At 32.1% G+C, this 26,979-nt stretch overlaps 5 protein-coding genes across 8 annotated transcripts; 4 read left to right on the forward strand and 1 right to left on the reverse strand.

The window, feature by feature from the left end:
• The first annotated feature begins 231 nt into the window (after window positions 1–231).
• LOC115706456 (probable E3 ubiquitin-protein ligase RHB1A) lies at window positions 232–3,273 on the forward strand. 4 transcript variants are annotated; one of them, XM_030634108.2, is made up of 5 exons: window positions 232–644; window positions 1,803–1,922; window positions 2,065–2,440; window positions 2,519–2,628; window positions 2,753–3,273. In XM_030634108.2, exons 2-5 carry the CDS (start codon window positions 1,860–1,862, stop codon window positions 2,780–2,782), a joined length of 579 nt encoding a protein of 192 aa, XP_030489968.1. In that variant the 5' UTR covers window positions 232–644; window positions 1,803–1,859; the 3' UTR covers window positions 2,783–3,273. The 4 variants fall into 4 exon arrangements, with proteins under 4 accessions (XP_030489968.1, XP_060969723.1, XP_030489969.1 ...); XM_030634109.2 differs by lacking the exon at window positions 232–644 and adding an exon at window positions 666–833; XM_061113740.1 differs by having other exon boundaries at window positions 300–644; window positions 2,519–3,273.
• A 4,570-nt stretch (window positions 3,274–7,843) lies between these two features.
• On the forward strand, window positions 7,844–11,008 carry LOC115706457 (G-type lectin S-receptor-like serine/threonine-protein kinase SD2-2). The gene has a single exon (XM_030634111.2). It carries the CDS (start codon window positions 8,046–8,048, stop codon window positions 10,884–10,886), a length of 2,841 nt encoding a protein of 946 aa, XP_030489971.2. The 5' UTR covers window positions 7,844–8,045; the 3' UTR covers window positions 10,887–11,008.
• A 1,203-nt stretch (window positions 11,009–12,211) lies between these two features.
• Window positions 12,212–13,039, reverse strand: LOC133034346 (uncharacterized). Its single transcript, XM_061109410.1, has one exon. The coding sequence runs from the start codon at window positions 13,037–13,039 to the stop codon at window positions 12,212–12,214; it is 828 nt and encodes a 275-aa protein (XP_060965393.1).
• Window positions 13,040–15,552: 2,513 nt separating this feature from the next.
• LOC115706459 (eukaryotic translation initiation factor NCBP) lies at window positions 15,553–19,004 on the forward strand. Its single transcript, XM_030634113.2, has 6 exons — window positions 15,553–15,935; window positions 16,976–17,068; window positions 17,200–17,304; window positions 17,416–17,493; window positions 18,386–18,505; window positions 18,590–19,004. The coding sequence occupies exons 1-6, from the start codon at window positions 15,747–15,749 to the stop codon at window positions 18,719–18,721; spliced, it is 717 nt and encodes a 238-aa protein (XP_030489973.2). The 5' UTR covers window positions 15,553–15,746; the 3' UTR covers window positions 18,722–19,004.
• LOC115704479 (protein DETOXIFICATION 34) lies at window positions 19,004–25,124 on the forward strand. Its single transcript, XM_061109412.1, has 8 exons — window positions 19,004–19,067; window positions 21,850–22,457; window positions 22,594–23,219; window positions 23,332–23,388; window positions 23,481–23,719; window positions 24,079–24,197; window positions 24,483–24,569; window positions 24,849–25,124. Exons 1-8 carry the CDS (start codon window positions 19,004–19,006, stop codon window positions 24,918–24,920), a joined length of 1,872 nt encoding a protein of 623 aa, XP_060965395.1. The 3' UTR covers window positions 24,921–25,124.
• Window positions 25,125–26,979: the final 1,855 nt, after the last annotated feature.

Consider the following 26,979-nt stretch of genomic DNA (forward strand, 5'->3'; position numbering starts at 1 on the left):
TTAGTGACTTTGTAACATATAGTGGAGTACGGTTTAAACCGTAATTATTAGATTTAAAATTGCAAATTGCACCGCACCGCACCGCACCGCGAGGTTTGGAAAACATACAAACCGCAGCCGCACCACAAAAGATTTTAAACTGTATTTTTTATACAGTGTAGTGCAATATGAGCCGTTTGTATAATTTGAACAGTTTGAAGAACATACCTACCCAAAAAATACCTATTTTTTTTAATCGAAAATGTTAAAGATGGTTTATAATGTATTTCATCATTTGTGACAAAAGTAATAAACATACATGATTGGTATGTCTTGAGCTTCACATATTAAATAAGGAAATCCATTTTTATAAATAATTCTATAAAAGAAAATAGAATTGACTGCATCGATGGCCATTGATTATTTTTGGAAAAAAAATATAATTTAATACGTGTTGAGTCCCCACTTAAGTCATTTAATATTGATTTTTAATCAATTAATTTCTAAACATAATTAATGATGTACTACATACATGTAGAACGATCAGCGTCACCCTACGGTGGTGGATATGACTTATGAGTGGAGAGAGCGTATTGGATAGAAACATACAAAAACCTTTCTTCGCCGAATCCTTCTTCGAAGGAACCCTCCATTTTCTACTCTAGGTAACCTACTTTTCATGAAACTTAAAGAATTTTTTTAGCTAAACTGGTTGTGATTCTTTATTCATACAAGAATTCAACTGGGTTTTGTTTTTTTCTTTTTTTCTTTTTTCTTTTCTAAAGATTTATGCATCAACTTTGGAATTGGGTGTGATTGGAATTATGGGATTGACTCATTTTCTTGCTTTCGCTGTATAATCTTCATTGGGTTTCTTTTTTTCTTCTTTTATTGTTTTTCCTATTGTGATTTTTCTGAATGAAGTTTGCTGTTTGTTTTTAATCTGGGTTTGTTTTCTATGGTTCTGTTTCATTATTTTGAGTGATTCTCTTTCTGGAGTAGTGTTTTTCATTGATTTGGATAAAGGAAGTGTGAAAAGTCCATATGAATCAATGGGCTGAAAAGAAGAATCCCTTGATTTTGGATTATAACTTGGCAACCCTTCAAGCATTTTATTTCCTTTTCTTGAGCGAATATGATCCAAATCCCTTTTAGAAATTTATTTTGTGTGTTAAGAGTATCAGGTTCTGCGTACGTTAAAACCAATAAGCAATAGTATCACCTAACCACATTAGGTGCTTGAAGTAGGGAGTTCTAGAAGCCAATTTTCCATTAATACTATATTATGTATGCTTGCCAAAATTTCAGGTCCAAATTGCTGGTGATTTTCCCAGAACAATAGTACGATTGCAAGTATACGTTCTTCAAAATATAACTGGAGTGTTTCCCTGAATTACATGCTCTTGTTAATATAGACTGTCAAGGAAAAAAGTACTAGGAAGCCAATAAAAGTGCTAACTCCTACATCTCTAGCTGCTTGGGCATTTTCCAGCAGCAATTCTTTTCATTAGATTATTAACAGTCAATTAATTATGCTAAGATTCTGTTCAATATAAGCCTTGCCGTTTTTTGTTTCTTCCAAGTTTGTATTTATATTTGTTTCCTGGCTGAACATTTAATCTTGGGAAGGTAGGAAATTCTAACATATTACTTGGTAAATCCCCTTGCAGAATCGAATACATTTAATGATTGGATTTTTGAATGTATTTGCTTGTTTTGGCATCATCTACTTTCATATTTTCTAAGTACTCTATTTTCTATTAACGTATTAAATCATTGATCAAACATGTTGGAAATAAGCCTCATATAATGTCAAATAACAGGGAGCAATGCCTCAATTTTGGATTATTTTGGCTGGATAACAAAATAAATTGTAGGCAATGGGAGGGTGCTGCTGTTCTTCCAGAAAAGCTCATTTGCATGGAGCACCTGTATATTACTATGTCAGTACATTATCATTCTCTTATCACTTAACTTTTGTATACCTTATATGCTTGTGCTTGAGCATTTATGTTGCTAACACAAGCAGCAGACTGAGCATTGGAAGGTGTCATTCTTGAAATGATTGATATATTTTTTCTGCAGTACCCCCCACCTTTGGAAGAGCAAGACTCCTTGGCATCTCACAATGGTCTGCAGTCCGAAATCACTGCAGGACTCTTGGTTCATTTGGATCTGGACACATCAACACCTGATACTTACCATCCTCCTCCTGCGCCTTTGCCATATGATTTAGTTTTTGGTTGTCCAGTATCAACTGATTCTGAGTCTTCTAAAGAAGAAACAATTAGCTGTAGCAGTTTCAAAACTTCAGCTACCTGTGTAGATCTTGAGGACGCAGACTGCAAAGCTAATGCAAATTCCTTGGATGTCTCGTCAAAAATGTTGGAACTCTCAAAACCACAAGACCTTAATATTTTACCTAAAGAAGAAGAGGATGCTTGTCCCATCTGTCTTGAAGGTGCAATACCCTTTCTGCCTTTTGAAATTAATGCTCTTGTTGGTATTTTTCTAATGATTCATACATATCTACATGCAGAGTACGATTCAGAGAATCCAAAATTTGTCATGAAATGCGAACACTATTTTCACCTGTCATGCATTCTTGAGTGGATGGAAAGAAGTGATGCCTGCCCAATATGTGACCAGGTATGTCTACTAAAACAATTAACTCATGCCCTGATGTTACTGTACTTAATAAGTGGAATGTTCAGACTTGAATTGAGAGCTGTGCAATTATTTTGCTTAGAATTTATGTTTTACAATGTTACAGGAAATGGTATTTGATCAGACTTCCAATTAATAGCTCTTTAGTACTTTGTGAGACAAACAATCAATGTTCTCCTTGAAACTACAGAAGCCCTACTCAATGGCTAGGTGATTGGGATCTGCATTCTCATAAAAAATCCTGCTCATATTTAGATGTTTCCATCAGTCATTCTTCAGTTGTAAAAGGTGAAGTTCACTATAAAATGTCTAAAAGATTTGCTCGTTGTTTTGCTGCAATGTGTAGAGGGTCATATCCAGTTCTCTCAATTGGATCCAAATATCATAAGTTGAGTATTTGGAGAAGAAATACTTAGGAATTATCTGAAGGTGGAAAAGTAATAGTGAATGCTGCCTTCCAACCCTTACCTGTTTCTGCATTGGTCTTGTACATAACTTTTTTTGTTTCTTGTTGTGTGTCACAATTTGATTCTTTCTCTGGCTTTAGTAATATTGATTGGTGTATCAAAAGCACACTCCGATCTCAATAGATTGTTCTACTTGTTCCAAGGCCGCCTCGGCCTTCCAGTCTTTATCTTTGAACACTATACTAGTCTTTCTTTATCTTAAGAAAGTTCACACACTCTTTGTTGTTTGAGACAAATCTATGCCTTTGTAGTTTCTGCATCAAATTTTTTACTCTGAATTAGAAAAATAATGTTTCAGAGAGAAGGGTATAGTATCTGAATTATCTATTGTCACCTATGGCAGTATTGATAATTTGTAATGATTTAGAGTCTGGAATATGTCAAAATAGGGGGCCTAAATATAGAAACCAATGGTTAGGATAGGAAGGGAGATGAGAACAACTTTTGCAACCTTTGAAGTTGTAAAAAAAAAACTATAATGGTTGCTTTGGTATGCCATAGAAGTCAAATTTTGCTGTAAAGTAATATCATATTTTTTTGACAACCTATAATGAGTGGGAAAGGCTGCTTTTGCCTTTTCCTCTACACTTTTTTCTCCCACTCAATAGGAATCAGTTTTGTGGTGTTAACTTTCCTGCCCTTCATTGTCAGAGTTGATTTAACAGTACCGTTACTTGAGAGATTTTAAATAGTACTAATCAACCTCATCCCAAATTTTGGTTTTAATTTTTCTCTTGTATCTTTTTGAGTCATTCTAACATTATAGGGGAAGAATGTAATACAACCATCTAAATCTAAATGAGGTAAGTGTTTGTTGAATTATATACGCAATAAACTTCCTAGCAAATTGACTTCCATTTTTTTTTTCTTCCTCCTTATTGTCAATAGTAGGGTAACAATGAAAATAAAGAAATGCTAAATGTACCTAATATTATATTTTTTATTTCCACTCTCTCAAATAAATGAACTACACATGAATTTCACTTTTAGAGCACTAAATATATAGTTTAGTAGAGAATTATTAAAAAGTATTATTGGTGTCTAATATTTTTCTCAGTGTTATATTATTATTGGTATAATTAAATATTGAATCTCATATAATTTAAAAATACAAATTTTAAAAAATATCAATAACTAATTATAAGGGGATATCTATAAAAAATTATTAGGGAACATGGGTGCCAATAACAATACTTTTTTAGTTAAACAAATGTTCTTATCATTCTTTCTTAGAAAAAAGGTGTACATTAAAAGTCCCAAAAAAAAATGTTCCCATAAGAATTTGGGCCTTTTGCTATTACCAAAGCTTGTTTGGGGACTCAATGTTATAAATTTTGGAGCCCTCAACTCCACTTTTAGATACTATTAATTAACAACTTTCCCTTATTATTATTATTATTATTGGAGCATTATTATTAAGTGCAATTAGTGTCCAATACTTTTTATAGTTACACTAAAAATTATTTTCTTAAGTTATATGAGATTTGATATTTAATTGCACTAATAACAATATGACATCGAGAACACTGTTAAATACTCGTAGTACCTTTTAGAGCATTGTTATTAGGGCACTAGTGATGCTTAGCACCTCTAGATATGTCGTTTTGCGATTGGCTAGTGATACTCTTTAAAAATTATTATATTAAACTATATAGGATCTGATATTTAGTTGAACCAATAACGATGTTGACACATAAGAAAATGCTAAGAGTAACAATTTACACATCATCTAAAAATATAATATTTTATTTTATCTTTCTTACACATCATTTTTGACACTTTTATTTCTAAATAAAAATACTTCAATTTATACCACTCTTTAAAAATACTATAATTATGATCTCATACATTATTATTTTATATATATATGTCCTAATTTTTAACTACAATAAATTTTTAGCTTCACTTTTTTATGAAAAAAAATAAATAGCATCAATACCACAACATATTATCTATGCAAATTTTTAGAATGGTATCTTTTTTTCTTCAATGGTATAGCATCTCAATATTTTACTATATAATATGGCCACCTCACCAAATATCTTTTAAAATTTTACCATTAAAGATACTCTAAGCACCACTAAATTTTTTTAGTATTTCTCTACTTTTTAACATTCTTATTAGGCTAATTAGGATTTTTGCCCCCTGAACTTTGACATGTACCAAATCATGTCCTCTGAACTTTTAAGGTCATTGAAAATGCCCCTGAACTATTGAGATGGTTGGATTTAAGGACTTTTTTCTAATTTTAGTAAAAAAAGTCTAACATGGATGAAAGTTCAGGGGGCATAATTTCATACATGTCAAAGTTCGAAAGGCATGATTTAGTCGATATCAAAGTCTGGGGAACATGGTTTAGTACATAAACAATCATTGAAATAGTAAAATTGAATAAAATTAGACAAAATTCCTTAAATTTAACAATCTCAATAGTTCAGGTGGTATTTTCAATGGCCTTAAAGTTCAGAACGCATGATTTGGTACATGTGAAAATTTAGGGGCCTTATTATTATTATTATTATTATTATTATTATTATTATTATAAATACCTTTACCAACTGGGTTAGTGGGAAGTGGGGCCTGGCTGCTGTCCACTTATTTTTTTTTTTTATATATGTCTTTTACTTTTTAATATTTACTTCTTAACACATTTTGGACCAATACATTAGTTTTTCTTTCTTCTTCTTCTTCTTTTTTTGTTTTTGAATTTAAACTAATGAGCCATTCCATCCTATATGTATCAAAAGACATGTGGGTCTCATTAGACATGAGTGTGTTGTTTCACTATTCATAAATAGTACAATTAATGAGCAAATCATAAATTTCAGCAAAAAATGAGCAAATCATAAAGGAAAACAGAGGAATATTTTTTCATGTAGTATGGATAACATTTAGCTTTAGGGCTCCCATATTTTTGGGGACATGTAGTCTCATGTGAAAGCACATATTAAAAGCTCGTACAAAAGACTAATACCAGTCTTGGTTGATACTTGATAGTGACATGTGTGATATAATGTATATGTTAATGTTATTAAAGTTGGGTTCTTTGTTATGTAATTTAGTATTTGAAAATGTTCTATTCTATATTAGATTAGATTGACTGGACTAGCATAATATATAACATAATATAATACATGAGCAATTACTAAGTTAGTATCCAAAGAAACATAATTAACAAATGTAAAAGATGATATAGACTTGTTCATAAATTTATATAATCAATTATATTTTTAAGGTGACATTAGCTTATAGTGACATAATAAGTGGGACTCTCATTATGTTTCTTGTGATGTACCCATCCAATTCTATATGTGAAAATTGAAATGTATTAGATTAATTGAGAAATGAATCAGGCTTCATGATCAAAAAAGTATTAATATTAGCGATATATATTTATGATAGTAATTAGCTTAAATTTGTAAATATCATGATGATAAGAACTATGTAAGGGATCACAAGTTTAATTCATCATTAGTTAGGTGGGGAAATTTTAATGTGATATTGTTAATCACATGATATAAAATGATGATACAATACGTGCAGGGCACTTGAATCATCCATTCATAGTCAGTGCATGGATTTTTTGTTCTAACATCATTAATATCTTACTGATTTATAATCTTTTTAAAAAAAGAATATATATCAACTATATATTATGTCACAAATAAAAACCACAAAATATATTTATCTCTTATACCTTATAAGAGAAAGGAATAATAATTGATATTCATTTAAGTTTCACTCAAATTTTGATAATATCATTACTAATATGTGAAGAGGGTCAAAGTCTTGGTACCACACTAGTACCAATATTGTGTATTTAATTTAATGTGATCCTAAAATTGTGTCTTCTTACCAATCAAGCAAAAAATTATGTTCACCTTAATTCCATACTTAAAAGTTAGATTGTTAATATTATACGGCATGATTTCAATTAAATTTTGGTTATATTCATTAGTTGTGTAATATTAGTATTGAATGTGTGGTTAGAAATAGTATTAGTGAGATACAATGATATATCCTAATTAGTGAATTAAACGAAATTAGAATATAGTAATAGTTCATTTAAGAAAAAAACATCGTATAGTAATATTGACCATACTTCAAAACGAGAATTGCACCCTTCCAGAAAAGAATAAAAAAAAAACAAAACGAGAGTTGCGCGTGTTGATGATTTTATAATTTTTTTAGTAATAAAAAAATACTACTTTTTTTTTTTTTTTGAAAATAATAAAAATACTACTTTAGACTTAGAATTACTTACTTCCGTTGAAAATATATGACCAACAAGCCTGCTCATTGGACTTCAGAACATTTGTCTGCCACCATATTCCTTTTCTGACCTCCTCCCATTACATATTATTCTTTTTTTACAAAAATATCCCCAACTCCAATTCCATTATTTTTATTTATTTAGAACATATATATAATGTAGTGTTATAAAAGTGGTGTATGTATAATTTAGTAGTATTTAATGCGGTGTAAATTTAAGGTATGATAAAAGTTGTATTTAACACAAAATTAGTATAAATTAAATTTTATATTATAATAAATATTAATTTTTTATTTAATTTTTTGTGACTAATTAATATAATTATTAATTTTTTATATTTTTATTTATGCATTTAATATGGTTTATAAACTTCTAATAAAATTTTATTGATTTTTTTTACACTTTTCTATTTAACACAAAATTAAAAGCATGGAGATAGTTTTACTACAGAAATATTTCAGAAAGGAGAATCATGTACTTTCAATTTAGTAATTTAATTCAAACTTTTCGAATTAAATTGATGAAGGGTAAATTTGTCATTCGAAAAACTTTCAAGTTTCATCCCATTTCTAATCTCCTTTGTCATTGAAAAAGTATTTTTAGCTTTTTCAGACACCCATGAATATCTCTATGGAATATCTTCTTCTCTTTCTCTCTCAATGAGCCACATAGATAAATATTCATGGCATCATTTATTTTTCCGGGAAAGTGATTTTCTACCTACCCAAACACTTCAAAGAAAAATGTTGCCAGCGCCACCACTCACAACCTTTGTTTTTCTTCTTTCCTTGACCTTTCATGTAATGATCTCGAATGCTAATCTTACTCCAAATTTCGAAACGTATGAAACCCATGTTCAGGAAAGTGATTACAGTTCGAAATTACTCAGACCCAGAAGAACAAGTCCTTATTCCTTAGATGGGTCTTTGGAGATGTCCGAACCTCAGAAGCTTGCTCAGAGTTCAGTCCCATCTGAAACGACGAGGCAAATCGAGGAACTGCTCTCGACAAAGATCTTACTAGAAGCAAATACGACAATCTTCAGTAAGAACAAGACGTTTCAGCTTGGGTTTTTCAGTCCAAATGGGAGTCGGTACTATCTGGGTATTTGGTATAGCTTCATTTCGCCGCCGACCTACATTTGGGTTGCGAACCGAGAGAGACCCATTAAGAATATATCGTCTACGACCTTGGAAATCACTGAGACGGGACGATTGGCGGTCAAGGATTCCGTTAGTTCGATCGTGTGGCAGAGCACGAATCTTGAAGCCGGGACAGCCCTCAAGCTTTTGGAGAATGGTAACCTGGTTCTTCTCACAACCAGAGGCACGGTTTCATGGCAGAGCTTCGACTATCCGACTGACACGTGGCTGCCGGGAATGAACCTCACCACGGCAAAAAGCTTGACTAGTTGGCGGAGCTCATCAGACCCTTCTCCAGGTTTGTACTCTTTGAGACTCAGACCCGACTACAGCGAGTTCGAGCTCGTCTTCAATGGCAGTATGCCTTACTGGAGCACCGGAAATTGGACCGGCAAGGCTTTCTCCAATGTGCCAGAGATGTTGGTGCCGTACATATACAGGTTCCATTTTGACAACCCTTTCATGGAAACGGCGTCGTTTGGGTTTGCCGAGACGCCGTTGGATGGGTTGACTCCACCGCTGACCCGGTTCCAACTGCATTATTCGGGTCAGCTCCGGCAGAACACATGGTCGGCGCAGGTAGAGAATTGGAACATGTTCTGGTTTGAGCCCAGCAACACGTGCCTGGTCTTTGGTACGTGTGGGAAGTTTGGGCTCTGCGATAGCCTGACCGAGAGATGTAATTGCCTCTCTGGTTTTGAACCCGTTAATAAGATAAATTGGGAGTCATCTAGGGATTACTCCGATGGTTGTCGCCGTGTGAACGATCCCGTTTCTTGTGAAGAAAAAGCTGATGATATGTTTGAGCAGGTTGGTATTGCGAGCTTAGGCGATAGTAGTGATTCTGAAGTTGACACTTTTAACTCTAGACTTGATCTCTGTCAAAAGGCTTGCTTGGAAAATTGCACTTGTGTTGGTGTGCATTATGATGTGAGGACCAAGTTGTGCAAACATTTATTTGGGTCTCTCTTGAACTTGAGAAATTCGACCTCTGATAACATGGATTTGGAAGTAGTCCATGTAAGGGTAGGGAAAGAAGGTATTCTAAAGAAGAGGAAAAAGCATCTGAATCCTGTAGTTTTGGCTGCTATCATTGTTGGGTTGATTGCTGTTTTGGGATTCGTAATGGTAGGTGTGTTATTTTTCAAGAGGAGAAAAGGGAGGAAGACAGTAGAAGAAGATGGAGATTTCCCAGTATTGACTTTGAAAGTTTTTTCATATAAAGAGCTTCATCAGATTACCAGGGGTTTCTCGGAAAAAATAGGCCATGGAGGTTTTGGAGCAGTTTTCCAAGGAAAGTTATTAACAGATTCTGCTGCTCTTGTTGCCGTTAAACGCCTCGAGAGGCCGGGCAGTGGAGAGAAAGAGTTCCGGGCTGAGGTTTGCACTATTGGGAACATTCAACATGTCAATCTGGTGAGACTTAGGGGATTTTGTTCGGAAGATTCCCATAGGCTTTTGGTTTATGATTACATGCCAAATAGTTCTTTGAGTGTTTACTTACGCAAAGAAGGTCCAATGTTGAACTGGGAATCGAGATTTAAGGTGGCAATCGGTACGGCCAGAGGTATTGCTTATCTCCATGAAGAATGTAGAGATTGCATCATTCATTGTGATATCAAACCAGAAAACATTTTGCTCGACAGTGATTACACACCTAAAGTTTCAGATTTTGGGTTGGCAAAGCTACTTGGCAGGGACTTTAGTAGGGTGTTAGCCACAATGAGGGGTACATGGGGATACGTTGCCCCAGAATGGATATCAGGCGTGGCAATCACAACCAAGGCTGATGTTTATAGCTATGGAATGACATTGATAGAACTAATTGGTGGCCGCCGTAATGTGGAAACACTGCCCTCTGCTGGTGATAATGAAGGCAGAGGAGTTACTACTGATAAATGGTTCTTTCCTCCATGGGCTGCACGCCAGATAATCGAGGGCAATGTGGCTGCAGTGATCGATCATAGGCTTGGCAGGGCATATGATGTTGATGAAGCGAGGCGTGTGGCATTGGTGGCAGTGTGGTGCATACAGGATGATGAGGCAATTAGGCCTGCAATGGGGGCTGTTGTGAAGATGTTGGAAGGACTTGTGGAAGTGACTGTACCTCCACCTCCAAAATTGTTGCAAGCACTTGTTTCAGGGGAGTCTTTTCATGGAGTTAATGCTGATTCTGGGGGTGGTGGCGGGGTACCTACTGGCACTGGTAGCGACTTCTCTCCTGAGAATATTCGATTTTCAAATGCTGGTTCAGAATCATCTCTTGGTAAGACCTCTTCCCCTGTAAATGCAAATGTGAATGGACCCCATGATGTTCGTGAGCTTAATATACCAAAGGTATATGCACATACTATATAGTAGCTTTCTTTCTCTTGTAAAAATAGAGTTACAGAAGAAAAAGAAAATGTGATTTTCTGTAGATTATCTTGTGATTCAAGGATAGTTTTGGTAGAAGTTTCTAACCTTTTAAAACAACAAAATTTAGTCTCTTGTTCGTTCATTATTTTCTTAATCATAGCACAATCGAGCATAGAGATGGAGTTATGAGGGAATAGATTATCTCAAAGGTTCAAAATATGTTAGGTATATATCCCAACAAGATTACTTAATGACAAAGCTCAGCTTCTTTCTCAACAAATCAGCTTTTTTTTTTTTTTTTTGAAAAAAAAAAGAAAAGAAAACATTTGAGTCTTGTCTTTTAGGTAGTAATTTGTGTGGAGCTGTAATGATTTTGAGAGCTAGTAAGTGCATTTTGACATTTGCTTTTACATCTCCTGTAAAGGCTACTTATCTGCCAATGCCTCACACGGCCTCATTTTAGAGCTTTAAGTTGATTATATAAAAAAATAAAAATACAAAGTCTAGTAAGGCCAAAATATAAGCTGAAACTACTATTGTCAAAAGAATCATAGAGCACTTTTCTCAGTCTGATCAATTATTTATCACTTTATTCATTTCTCCTATTTCATTGTTTCTGATATATATATATATATATCAAAGTTTCATCATGACAATGTTTGACATTCTCTTGGCATATACATAAGGCTATATACATACATGTATTACTTCCTAATTTATACAAAAAGATTCAGCTGCATCAAACTTTTTCTTTTTGCCCTTTTTGATTCATATTGGCATGTAATATAATAATGGTCATATCTTTTGTAAGATATTGTGAATGTGGTGCCATAGTTGTAAAGCATCGTTGGATTCTTTATCAGACACTTTCTGCTGGAAAAGAAGGATCATGTGAGTCATGATTCATTAATATGGCCCATGATTTTGTCACTGACAATTTTTGTTCTGTCATCTGTGCTAAGTGCTCTGTTCAGTAAAAATCTCCCACCATTATTTTTCTTGTCTTTTGGGGGCTCACTTAACTGTTCCACTTAGATCAAATCATGGATGGGTCAATGACCTTAAGTTGTAGATTTTTCATCTCTAATTATTTATCAATTTAATAGGCCCTTTTTTATTATTTATATTGTGGTGTTGCTAATTTGTAACTATTGAACAATATACAATAGAATAAGAAGCTCATTAATAATAATTGAAATTGTACTTAAATTTTATGAAAGTTTGTATCACTATTCATCAAATTTATATTTAGGAAAGATAGCAAATTTTTTCTTGAATTAATGTACTTTTTTGAATAATAAGCGTATTATCATAAAACGAAATAGTTAGACCTCATGGTCATTACAAAATAAGTTCTCCGGTAAGGAGGAAACCGAAATAGAGCCGTTCAAATGGTGGGTAAAAGCCCACTTAGCGACATTGTGGGCAACAAAATTACAGGATCTACTAACATTAATAAAATTACAACTAATAAACGAGGGAGAAGACTTAGAGCAAAAGGAGACATAGTTCTCAAGAGCCCAATGAGACTCCTTCCCATTGAGCGCATTGATGACTAGTCTCGAGTCACTCTCCACTATTACAAATTTGGGTCCCATTTCTAAAGCCGCCGAGACGGCTAAACAACAGGCCGCAGCCTCTCCACACAGCGCATCCGAGAAGTCTAACTGAGTCGAGTGAACCCGGATCACCTCACTCAGGTGATTCCTTGCGACAACTGCGATACACATACTCTCCAGGCCCACTCTAACATCACAATTAAGTTTAATCCAGTCCTGAGGTGGAGGAGCCCAAAACTCTCGCCGAATCTGATCATGATCAGGCAAGATAGTAGGATGAATATCTGCAAATGAGTAACAAACAGAGTCAATGCATCTTTTCACATCAGGCAGACAGTCATTGTGAACCACCTTGTTTCTTGTCCTCCAGATGGTGTCGACTACAATTGAAGCATAAAGAAAGACCTCTTCAGCTCGTATACCCCTGTCCTTGAGACTCCAAATAAACTTAACCCAGTCCCACATGCGAATTCCGTTATCACACACCGGGTAGATACCCCAAGGCGAGGATCTCCAAACATGTGACGCCAAATCATAAGTAAGAAACAAGTGTTCGATAGATTCATCCCTTAATCCACATAGCGGGCAAGTCATAGTCTCAATCTGAAACCTGCTTCCGATTAAAGATCTAACAGGGAGTGCGTTGGACAGGATGCACCACCACAGAATCTTATGTCGCTCCAAAATTTTGCTGTTCCATAGTTTATTCCACAGAGTGGAGCCACCTCACAATGAGGCGCTCTTTCCAAAGCTTGAGTTAAATAGGCCGATTTGCAAGAGAATCGCCCATTACTCTCTAATGTCCAAATCCATCTGTCCTCACCTTGCCCAGAAGGATTGCCACCTTTTAAGATAGCAGAGACAGTATAATGATCAAAAAGGCTTCTTAATTTGTTAACATCCCATCTGCCACATGTTAATAAGAGATCGGCCACATAGATGTGACCCTGAGTGCCATTACCAATCGGTTTCGGAATGAAACCTTTTAAATGAGGAATCCAAGGATCCCTCCAAATGCTTGTATCCCTCCCATTGGCAATCTTCTTGCAAACTCCTTTTGATTTACTCTCCTACTCATTATTATATGAACGGAGTTGATAATTGTAGTGAAGTACATACAATGGGTACCTGATTACATAATTAATTGGAAAAGTAAAAATAAACTAAACATAATTTAACACCTATTGAAAAATTAGGAGAAAAAAAGGTCAAAAGTAAGTGTTATAGTTCATAAAATATTTTGAAATTTGCCATTAAATTTATCTTCCCGTACCGACCATCGCATCTGTTCCCTTCCTCCCATGATTTTCAGTCCATTTTGTTGAGTGGGACTGGGGCTTGGGATCTCAGTCTGCTTCAAAGAGAAACAAAACAATACTTTGCAGCATCTCCAAAAAAAAAAAAAAAAAAAAAAAAAAAAACTCAAAATGGTATGTTATATAGACTACAGTTCCCTACTTTTGCTTTACAAAAATCCAACACTCTTTTGGTTTACAAAAATCCAACACGTATTTCGAAAAATAGATTCTGATAACTACAACTCATGAATTTAGGGAAACTCTTGTGGTTAAAAAAATTAAAACAAAAATTAGTACTTTATTTTTGTTTCAACCGTAATTATGTCATTATATTTTAGGGTATACATATAACATGTATTTAAGAATAACTTCTATGTTCTTTTAAAATAAAAAATTAATTTGGGTCAGCTATAAATTTAGTTATACATCTTTTAATTCTTGTATTAAAAATAGATTGTTTAAAAAAAAAAAAAAGCACAAAAAAAATACAAAATTTGCTTGAACAAAATTTTAAATATTTTTATGGCTTTTATGATTTTATTTACATAAAATATGGTCTTTTAGTGTATTTTAATATTGTGCTCTTGTTATTTTGTTGTTGATTTTTTATTATTTTGTGTGTTATTTTTTTGTTATTTTTATGTAGTTTTTTTTATATTTTTATAAAATACCGTAAAAATATAAAAAATAAAAAAATTAAATGTGATAGTGTAAGAGTTTTACCAAAAAAAGGGTAATTATGATTTTTGCCCTCTGAACTTTTAAAGTCGTTAAAAATGCCTCTGAACTATTGCGATTGTTTGATTTAAGGACTTTTGTCTAATTTCATTCAATTTTACTATTTCAGTGATTGTTTATGTACTAAACTATGCTCCCTAGACTTTGATATCTACCAAATCATGTCCCTCGAATTTTGACATATACTAAATCATGTCCCTTGAACTTTTATCCATATTAGACTTTTTTACTAAAATTGGACAAAAGTCTTTAAATCTAACAATCTCAATAGTTCATGGGGCATTTTTAACGGCCTTAAAAGTTCAGGGGTATAATTTGATACATGTCAAAATTTAGGGGACAAAAATCCTAATTAGCCCCTTTAAAAAAACAGTTTATGTAATTTTTCCTATTAAAATAGTATATCTTTATATGAAAATAATTATATCTTAATAGAAAATATTTAGTGTTTTTTTTTTTTTGATAACATAATATTTAGTGTTTTTTTAATAGAATAAAATATATATTTATAAATTTATTTACATAAAGTTAATAATTTTATTCTAAATTATAATATATAAACAAATATAATATTAAAAAATGTACAAAATAAACTGAAAATTTTAAAAAATATATATATGACAACATGAATTCTTTTTATTTTTACACTTTAATTTTTTTCATTTACAAAAATACTTCTTCAGTAATTACAAGTTTTTTTTGTTTTTAATTTTATAGTTTATATATAGTTGTAATATAGTTGTCATGAAATTATGTTTCTAGTTTGTTTTTCACTGTTTTATAGTTTATTTATAGTTGTATGAGGTTGATTTCTTGTTATTTTTTAGTTGTTTTCTTATGTTTTATTGAGCAGAGTGTATTTTTGTAATTTTAAACTTTACAAGTATTTTTATAAATAAAAATTTTAGGCCATAAAATTGTTAATAATATTAAAAAAAAAAATCGAGAGATTATAACTGTATTTTTGTGTTATTTTTTTTATAAAAAAATCGTAAAAATGAAAAAAAAAAATTAACCGAAATAGTGATTTATCTAATTATCCTCTACATCAAATGATGGGAATAGCAAGACCCAGCCCATAGTTCAGACGGCCCAAATGACGGGAGGTGTGACGGCCTAGCCCATCTCTGGAAAGGGAAGTATCCGTGTTCTTTTCTTTTTTCGCCTGAAAACATCTGTACTTTCCTCCTCCTTTCCCAAACAAAACAAAACAAAAACTACATACATAGTTCTGGGTGTTCGAAGGAAACGAGTAGAGCTCACAAATGGAGTCAGTTTCGGAGAAAGAGAAGAAGCAATCTGATAACACTACCACCGCCACCGATAATGCCAATGCTCCTCAATCGCTTCAGGACTCCTCTGTCGCCGCCGCTGATAACTTCAGCAGTACGGACTCTCAAGAGTTTCGTGAACGCGTGAATCGCGACCTCAAAGCTGGCCTCCACCCCCTCAGGGTAATCCTAACCTAAATTTATCTTTCATCAACATTCAATATGATTTTTTTTGGGTTTTATTTGTCGAATCCTAAGCAGTTAGGGTTTTCTCGTATGATTTCCTTAATTACTAACCGAAAAATAAATTATAATCTGGTGTTTTTAGTATGTTATTGTTTTTCGATTGGGTGCACAATAGACAGTTGAGGATCACGTAGTTACATTTGTACTGTTATTGTTTGAATTTTCTCAATGTGCATGTAATGCATCATGAGTATTTATCTAACTAGGGTTCTTAACACGCTCCGTTAATTTCATAGTGATAAATTTCCTAAGTTTCTTAGGTATTAATAGGGATTATGAATCGAAAAGTGATAACTTTCAGACTGTATGGTGCTGCGAACTGATTATATGGATAGTATTGGGAAAATGTATGATTGATTAAAGTTTGATATGCTAATGGTGAATGTTTTTCTTGTTCTGAATTAAGTTTTTTGGATTTAGTTTGTGGCTTTGACAAAGCTTGTCAATTGAATTAAAATATGTGAACAGAAGCCAAGACCAAAATGTAAAATAGAAGAAAAGCGTCTGTATCTCTAGCCTCTGGGCAATATCCTTTTCCTACCATCAACCGCATGGACTAATATTGGAAAACAAAGTATTTTTATCTTCAAGAGCGTAATTGAATGTAGGGGAAAATCTAAGCTCTTGGTTGATTTGAAGTGATTTCATAATTGTGATTGTCTTTTTAATACTTATAATTATCATTAGATTTCTATTGATTGTTATTAGTCTATGCCCAACAACTTTACTTACTAAGATAAGGGAACAAAATAAATGCATGTAGCTTCTTCTTGAGAATTGATTTTGATTTTGTGAAAGTATATTCCTTTATAATGGCTTCAGGCCTCAATTGAAATGGGTTTATAGACGATAATGCTTGCTTGTGATGATGATCCAATTCTGCCATGTTGTTCTTAACTAAACAATTGACTTAATCCATTTCATAATCTAATGGCTTGTATCAATGCTAATTTAAAATTTTTACTTCTTAATATTAGCAAAAGTTTATATTTTGGTACACTCGTCGGACACCTGGAGTCAGGAACCAATCATATGAAGACAATATTAAAAGAATTGTGGAATTCAGCACGGTTAGATACCTTTTTTTTCCATCTCTTTCTTTTTCTTCCACACACAATCCCCAAAAAGAATTGGGGAAGCCTAAAAGATGGTTGTAAGACTTTCTCAATTGTGTTTGTATTTTCCTGCTGAAAACATTTAGGTTGAAGGTTTTTGGTTTGCTTATTGCCACTTGGCCCGTCCCTCTTCTTTGCCAAGCCCAACGGACTTGCATCTTTTCAAGGAGGGCATTCGACCTTTATGGGAGGTAGACAGCTGAAACCTGGCCATGTGGTGTGGTCTTATTTACTTCCGACTTTCAAATTTTCATCATCTATGTGGTACTTTATTTTTGTTCATTTCCTGTTTGGCTGGTTAGGACTCTGCTAACTGTAATGGAGGCAAGTGGATACTACGTTTCAAAAAAGTTGTATCAGGCCGTTTCTGGGAGGATTTGGTAAGGACAAAAATTGACTCAGGAATATATATGTTGCATCTTACTTACCCTGCTTCTTATTTTTCACGTTTTATTTTAATGAGATTCAGACCTGACCAACTGTACTGTTTGCGGTCTTTTGTTTCCTGTTCAATTTATTAGCCCAAAATATCTTGCTTTTCCTTTAATGAAAGTCTAAACAATGGGGATTGAGATGTATTTTCTCAGTCCAAAAGCCATAACCTAGTAAGGCTACCACTTTTGAAGATATTAAGACCCTAAGCCTCACCAATGGTTCTCATGTTAGGTAATTGAAGTGTAAGCCTCTTTTTTAGACATCAAGGGGCAACCCATAAGGCTAAAAAGTAAAACTTTTTACTTTTTATGAAGAAAAATGATTTACAAACCATTTCTATACATCTGGGGAATTGGGTTCATGTTGATTTTTATTTAAGTTGTTTTTGTCTATTCCTTCTGAAGTATTGTTTACGTAAAATATCTCTGAAATCATGGTCTCTTTACCTATTCTGGATTCTAGACCATATAGTTTGATGGCTTGCTGATATCAACCTAAACAATTCGGATTTTTTTTTTCTTTCCTGAATTGTTTTCTTAAAATTGGCCTTGTAAATTTGTTTATGTATTTGTTCTTGTAGGAGAAAAAGTAAAAATCTTTCCAGTTGTTTAAACTTTTATCTGTATCATTAGGTGATTTAGATTTAGATGATGCAGTCTTTTGCATTCCAAGAAGTCTGAAAAGAAAAGATTTGTAGAAATTATCCATAATAGCGACAGCTTGTTTTTCATTTTCTCAATTGGAGGGATTTTCACTTGTGTGATTGAATAAAATCAAACCATCAGAGGTGGCTCACTCAATGGTGCAACTTGAAAGTCATAATTTTGGTGTATGCAGGTCCTTGCATTGATAGGTGATCAACTCGATTATGGAGATAACATATGTGGAGCAGTGTTGAGCATTCGTTTCAATGAGGATATATTAAGTGTCTGGAATAGAGATGCATCTGATCACCAGGTTGGTGATAGTGTATTATGTTGTACTTGTTGTATATCTGAATAAGTGAAATAAACGTGTCTTCATATTTCTTGGTCGTTGTAGGCTGTGATGGCTTTAAGAGATTCAATCAAGCGACATTTGAAGCTTCCACACGGATATGTAATGGAATACAAGCCCCATGACGCTTCATTGCGTGATAACTCATCCTACAGAAACGCATGGCTGAGAGGATAAGAAGTTGGCAGCCAGATTATCTTTAAAAGGTTCTGAGTCCTAGTTTCGGATTATCACTTACTACCTTGACATTATATATAAACAACTTTATGGGAATGTGTTTGTACTGAAAGTCACTAATGATCAATCAAATGAATTCAATTACTACTTTCAGCTTAAAACCCAACAATATAATATGTGCTAGAAGTAAAACACACGTTGTCCAACAATTACTATGTAAAAAAGTTAAAATGACATATACTAGTGCTGCTTAAAATAGCTCGATAGATTTTTATTGTTAGAATGCCACCTGAGTCTACTATTACTGCTATTGCTTTTGAGATAGAATGCGTTTTCTCTGAGTGGAGTAAAAGGTGAGAAACATGTCAAATTTTTATCCAGTGCCATGGTTATAAAATTTCACCCTGTACCTTTTTTTTTTTTTTTTGAGATAAAGCACCCTGTACTTGTAATGGTTCATTTATTCATTTTAATTATTCATAAAAGAATGATTAATATGAGTAAAAGAAATAAAAAGTATCTAGGGCATATTTAGAAAATGAAAATTTTGTTTTGCAAATGCCACCTTACTACTAGTTCACAAGTCTTCTGTATCTGTATATAATGCATAAAATTTTGTTTTGCAAATGCCATACAATTTATAATGCATATAAATTGTTCGATATCCCCAACGATGGCCGACATTGTTATGAGAAACCAAATCCAAGTGTGATCTGCTTATTCACAAACCCAAAATTTTGCCTTGACAAATTGATTTGGATCATATTTTTTCTTCTTATTTTCATCCCCATGGATAACTATGAATTAACATAAATAAATATGATTTTTAATTGTCTTATACATTACAACAAATATTTATGAATGCAACTTTTTTCTTTTTCTTTTTCTTTCTGGAATTGGAATAGTTACATTTTTCATCGTGATTTTCATTTTATAATTGAAATAATATACAAACTTTATTTACTCTGAATTCTCTATAACCAGAAACAGAAAATGTTTTTTTCATTTTTCATTTTTCATTTTTTAAAACTAAACTGTTTATTGAAAACAATCAGAGTTAATACATAAATAAGAAATGATGAAATAATTTCTATCTAGCTTACCATCCACCTCGAAGGTCATTTTTATTTTCTTTCTCTTTCTTCCCCTGTTTCTTTTGTGAATCTTTCACTCTATGGACAGCCACGACATGGGATGAGGAACTTGGTGGCTAAGGTTTCAGAGGTGTGACTTGGACTGTATTTTATTGTTTCAGCTAACTCTTCTCACGTCAAGTCGTGGTGTGAAACAAATTCAACCACTTTTCATTCTTTTTCAATTCTAAATTTTTTATTTTTGCTCAAAATTTTCAATTATAAAGTTATGATGGCAATAAGAGCATCTGATCATGTACCCAAGTATGAAGTGGTGGTGGATAAAATCATTTGAAGTTGTAAAAATTACATAAATATCAACCAAAAAATCCTTCAAGAAAAAAAAAAACTAAAGCAATTTATGGTAATAATAATAATAATATAAATGGGTCATTAAATGATTGTCTTCAGATGAAAAAACAATATAAATAAAGAAGAGGTGTAGTGTAGGTATAATGTAGAAAAAATAAGCTGTCCCCATTTATTTTAGATAAATTATCTGTATACATAACATAATATTAACAATGATATTCTTATCTCTTCTTAGTTAATATTAATACCCTCTCTAATTAATATTACTTAAAAAAAATTGTATTATATCTGCATTAAAAGTCCTATAATTTTGGTAAATAAAATATTCTATTTAAAATAATTACATTCTTTTTTTTTTATATTGGAGGAGGAGATTTGAACTTAATGTAAAACTAGAATTTGTTAGTCAAATTTACAATTAATTTTAAGGGGTTTTCTAAGGAAAAAATATTTTGTTTTATATTATTTTATTTATAATTTTACAACGTAAAATCTTTATTTATAAAAATATAATTTCAAACTTTCAAAATTATAAAAATATAATTTTCTTAGTAAAAAGTAAATAACAAGAAATTAACATCACAACAACTATCTATTAACAATATACACTAAAAAATAATGAGAAAATTAACAACTATAAATAAACTATAAAATCAAATAAAAAATTATTAAATAGTTTATTGAAGTCTGTATTTTTTATAAATAAAAAAAATCATAAAAATAAAAATTTATCTATGTTAATGTATATCTGTAAAAAAATTTAAATTTTTGGTCTATGAATTTTTTTTTTTAATTTCAAATCAATTATCAATCATATTTTATCAAAGAGATACAAAAATTAAAGAAAATTACATTAACACGATAATACATCATAAGAAACGAATATATAAATATTTTACATTAAAAAAATATAAATTCACAGTAATGTTGTACTCAAATTAATAAATATATTTTAGAAGTGTTAATTATAACAGATATACATAATAGATTTATCAATTAAAATAATGTATTTACTATGGCAAATTATTTGTCTCGAAATCTTCACAACAAAGTGACAAACTTTCTATATATTCTTTATTTTTATTTTTTTTAGTTAGTAGTCTTTATTAAAAAAAAAACAATATAAATTGATTGCAAAAATATTAGAAAAGAAAAAAAATTGCTATGATATATACAGTAAAAAGAAAGAAAACAACAATTTCAACAAGATCATGATTTATTATCTCCAAATAATCTAACAAATATTAATTAACAATACAAATTAATATCACTGTGTAATTATATTATACAGTACGTATAGGGTAGAATGATTTAAAATTAATTGTTAATTTGAGTGTGTAATAATATAATTACCAAAATAATATGACTTTTAATTGAGAGAGAGAGAGAGAGAGAGAGAGAGAGAGAGAGAGAGAGAGAGAGAGAGAGAGAGAGAGAGAGAGAGAGAGAGAGAGAGAGAGTATTAATATTGAGGAGAGTGGAAGTGAAAGAAAGAAAGAGGCTGTGGACAAGACCGAGTCACCTCCGACTCAAACGCCAATTCCTTTTAATGGCTTAGCTAAGTTATAGCCAACACTCAAAAACTCATATCAATAATTTACAAACATACAATACAACACGCACATTCAAACAAAAAACACAAAATAAAAACTTGGTAATAACATGATTCTGATCAAACTTGAGTGATATTAGCAAGGAATGCCAAACAAACAAAAGAAAAAGGATTAGCTTTACTTTTATATTATTATCATTATAATAAAACAAAATCAGTCAAAATAGGTAATAAGAGGAAAGAAAATGAAGAAGTACTCAAGTTGGAGGAGGAGGAAGATGGAGAAGAGAGAAGAAGGTCTTCTGCTTCATCATCTTCGTCTTCGTCTTCGTCGTTGTTGTTGTCATCAACAACGTTGATAACATCATCATCATCACCATCATCACCGCCGCCGTCGTATTCGAAGAAAGGCGTAAATGGGTTTGATGGGGTGTCGATTTTAGAGTCGGCAGAGCTTCAATATGCCCCAACAGGGGTGGTGGGGTCGACGGATGATGAGGATGGAGATGGAGATAATAAAGACTACCCTGCCATTACCAACTTCCATGATGCTAAGACTATTTTCATTGTTGAATCCTCCAAGCTTTGGACCATTGCATGCCCTATAGCCTTCAATATATGGTGTAATTATGGCATTAATTCCTTTACCAATATTTTCGTTGGACATCTTGGCGATGTGGAGCTCTCTGCTGTTGCCATTTCTCTCTCTGTTATTGCCAATTTCTCTTTTGGCTTCTTGGTAAGGAAAAAAAAATACTTTCTTTCTTTTCTTCATGTTTATGGTCTTCTGAGTTTTGCCATATTATTTAATGCATGATCTCAAAGAAAAAGACCATTAAATGTAATTACATGAATAATTATTTGGTTAATTGTAGCTTGGCATGGGGAGTGCTTTAGAGACCTTATGTGGGCAAGCATTTGGAGCTGGGCAAGTAGACATGTTAGGAGTTTACATGCAACGTTCATGGATAATCTTGTTCACCGCTTGCTTTTTTCTACTACCACTTTACATATTCTCTACCCCAATCCTCAAACTACTAGGCCAAGAGGATCAAATTGCAGAGCTTGCTGGGAAATTCACAATACAAATTATTCCTCAGATGTTTTCACTTGCTATCAATTTTCCCACTCAGAAGTTTTTGCAGGCTCAGAGCAAAGTGACAATTCTGGCATGGGTTGGTTTTGGGGCTCTGATCATGCACACTGGTATTTTGTATCTTTTCATCAAGGTCTTTGACTGGGGTACCACCGGGGCCGCGGCAGCCTATGATATCTCAGCTTGGGCTGTGGCTATAGCTCAGGTGGTTTACATTGTGGGTGGGTGCCAGGATGGTTGGAAGGGCTTGTCATGGTTGGCTTTCAAGGATATGTGGGCATTTGTTAAGTTATCTGTGGCTTCAGCTGTGATGCTTTGTTTAGAGATTTGGTATTTCATGACCATAATTGTTCTTACTGGACACCTTGAGGATCCTATCATTGCAGTTGGTTCTCTTTCAATATGGTGAGACATGTTTAAAAATTATAGTAATAGAATGAAAAAGTTTATAATGTCTTATTCTATCTACCAAATTATGTCCCTCAAAGATTTGCAATTGTATTCAATTTCATTTCAGCATGAACATAAATGGGTGGGAAGGCATGTTGTTCATTGGGGTCAATGCAGCTATAAGGTAAAGAGTAACATAGCTCTTTTTTATATAATATATATGTACATATCTTCATCTGTTTTTGTTTATGTGTTTATGTATTTATTTTGAACTAGTGTTCGAGTCTCAAATGAGCTTGGATCAGGGCATCCAAGGGCAGCAAAGTACACAGTGATTGTGACATGCGTTGAGGCACTCTGCATTGGAATATTATGTGCAATGCTCATCTTGCTTACCAAAGACCATTTTGCTATAATCTTTACTGACAGCAAAGAAATGCAAGAAGCAGTCTCTCGTTTGGCTTTTCTTCTTGGTATAACCATGGTCCTTAATAGTGTTCAGCCAGTTATTTCAGGTAATAAAACAAAATTGGAATATTCTACTCTAATGTGCAGGAAGAATAAAGCCATTTTAAATTTTAGTAAAGGACAAAACAGTATTATATTGTCTAAAGAACTTCATATGAAATGTGTTATCTATCACACATTAGAGTGGCCATGTTTTTCAATACAAGTCATTATCATAATCAATCATAAGCTGTACTTGTACAATAAATGCGTATTAATTAAATATGTTAGTATTGTATATTTTATTTCAACTTTAATTAAAATAAAGCAAGTACTTTTCTACTATTGCAGCTATAGCTTAGAGGAAGAAAGCAACCTCTTAACTTATTTGTGTGTTAATTTGGCAAAGAAAATGTGTACTTTTCAGGTGTTGCTGTAGGAGGAGGTTGGCAAGCTTTGGTGGCTTATATAAACTTGTTTTGTTATTATCTAATTGGTTTACCACTTGGGTTTTTTCTTGGTTATAGGACCAATTTAAAAGTGGAGGTAAAGTATTCTTCTGTTCTCACCACTCACTGAACCATGGTTTGGTTTTTTTAATTAATTTAACCCTATTATACTATAATATGGAGTATGGACCACTCATTATTTTAATCTAAATGTAAAATGTAATCCATCCTTTCATTATTTTTACACCTAAATAATATTTATTTATATATTGGTTGTTGGGTCTAATTAATGTTTGTGTTTGTCAACATTTTTAGCTTTTTCTTCTTTTCATTTTGAAGCCGTTTGATTGGCTCATGACATAGTAAGACATTTTTATTGTAGGGAATCTGGATAGGCATGATTTGTGGGACATTCTTGCAGACTTTGATACTTGTATATATCATTTACAAGACCAATTGGACCAAAGAGGTATTACATATAAAATAATATATCAAATTTCAAAGCCTATTAAAACATTGGTCTTTATTTTAGATACTTGGATTGGAGGGAAGTAAATGGAATAGGTTGTAATATTGTATGTGTGTATTAAAAAAATGTATATTGATGGGTTAGTTATTATAGGTGGAAAGAATCAGTCATCTTTAAATTTAAAAACATAACAAAGTTTAGAAAGTTCCATTTTGAGACTTCTTTCAGATCAATTTTTTTTTATAAATATATATAAATTTAATTTTTTAACTTGTACAGGTAGAACAAGCATCTGAAAGACTTCGGGGCTGGACAGCGCAGGAAAATGGCTCTGACATAATAAAAGTGTAATATGTTAAAAGTTTCGTTTTTGACTGTAAATTAATATTATGTAAATTAATTATTTTTCATTCCTTCAATAATTTCTTTATTTTTTTGTACATTGATATAATGAATTTTTTGAGCACGGCCGTGTAGTTTGAAAATTGTATTTAGAGGTATTGGAAATTGGATCTACTTTAATTAATGAGCAATAATTCTGGCCAGAATTATAGTTGTTGAGTTTGACCCATGCATGATTTACCAAAACTCTACTTGTATAAGTAGATTAATACAACTATAGCGGTAAATAGTGTTTGTCGGGCCGGTTGGATTCATATTTTGAAAAATTTATAATTATATGAGTATTTTCTTGTCAATATTTTATAAAGTAAGTCTGTAACGGTTTGTAAGTTTATATTTTTGTATCGTGTTTGAACTTGTATCATATTTTGTTTAGGGCGCTTGTTTTTCATAAATAAGTTATCATGTTTTCTTATATAAGCATCGGACTCCATTTTCTATTATTTTTTATTAATTGATTACTATATTATATATATTTATACTTTGAATTGTTTTTATATAACTTTAGAATTTAAATATTTATTAGGAAATACATATGTATTAGTATTATCATTATCAAACTAGAAGAATTTTTAACATGTTGTAATTTGGACTAGTCTATTTATTTTTACACGTTGTATAGTGTTTAAGTTTATTTTTTTTGTATCGTTTCGTGCCAATTTGCAGTATGGTGTTATATCGTGTTTAAGTCTATATTTTTTTTCATCAAGTAGTGCTCGTACCGCCAAGCTCGTATCAATTTCGAGCCATGTCAAAAAGTCTAACCCTTATTTATGATAATATATAATACAACTTAATTAATATATATATATGTATCCTAATATTAAATAAATGAAAAACGAAAAGGAAAAAATTAACTCAAAGAGGTGAACTTGAAAAATAGAACAATTGTCGACACCAAAACATAAATAGAATATATAAAGTACTTTTATTGAAGGAAAAAAAATGATTTAAGTAATTTTGTTACAATAAAACTATCCTAAAATATAAGTTTGAACTAAACTATAAGTGTGATAAATTGTAATAAGAGTATTGTTACGAGATAGTATGGTATCTATATACTTTTATGATATTGCATTTTATAATTAGTTAACAGTTTTTTATAATTTTTATTAAATTAAAGTAAGTACAACATGTTGAATTGCATTACAATTTTATAATGAGTATTGCTATTAGACACTAGTGGTGTCTAGCACTTTCTTCACATGTCACGTTGCGACTGACTAGCGATACTTCCTAGAAACTATTATATTAAATTATGTAGGAACCGATACTTAATTGAACCAATAGCAATATTGACACGTAAAAAGGTGCTAGAGACCACTGATGCCCTTTAACATTTCTCTTTTACAATTAAGCCCTCTGATTCTTTATAACGGTGGTGGTTGACCATTTAATGTAGCCATAAAATTTTAATTAAATCTTCAAACGGGTGAAACAAACAAACACACATGGCTTTTTATAGTTTAATAGGCAAAGCACATTCATGCCAGTATTTTAGTTTGATTTTAAAAAAAAATATATATGTATATTTTATTCTCTCTCTTTGAAACAATTGAATTATTATTATTTAATAATTGTTGGAGGTAGGACAACAAAATCCGTAGGAATTGAAGTATTTATCGTAAGTTTTGGACCGTTTTGATAATAGAGAAAGGAGGCCAATAGCTTTTGAATATTATGATTTAGACCCCGACGACATCTGTGCGAAATTACATCTTTACCCTTCCTCATATCTCTTTAAATTTGCACCCTCGTAGTTTTGTTAATTGTAATTCTGAGCTTTCTTTTGTGGTTTTCTTGTTATATCAGCAAAAAGAGAGCTAGCCCCAACCTCAACTAGCCAAAAAGAAAAAACTAAAATCTTTCATTTTTTTTTGAGAAAAAAAATTACTTTTAATTGTTAATTATTTTATATATTTTTGTGACATTAGACGTCACATTTAAAAAGGCATGAGAAAAATAATATTTTTTTAAAAAAGTAGAAAAATAATAATTTGACATCAAA

Source organism: Cannabis sativa, chromosome 1 (assembly GCF_029168945.1).
Source record: "Cannabis sativa cultivar Pink pepper isolate KNU-18-1 chromosome 1, ASM2916894v1, whole genome shotgun sequence".
Taxonomy (NCBI): Eukaryota; Viridiplantae; Streptophyta; class Magnoliopsida; order Rosales; family Cannabaceae; genus Cannabis; species Cannabis sativa.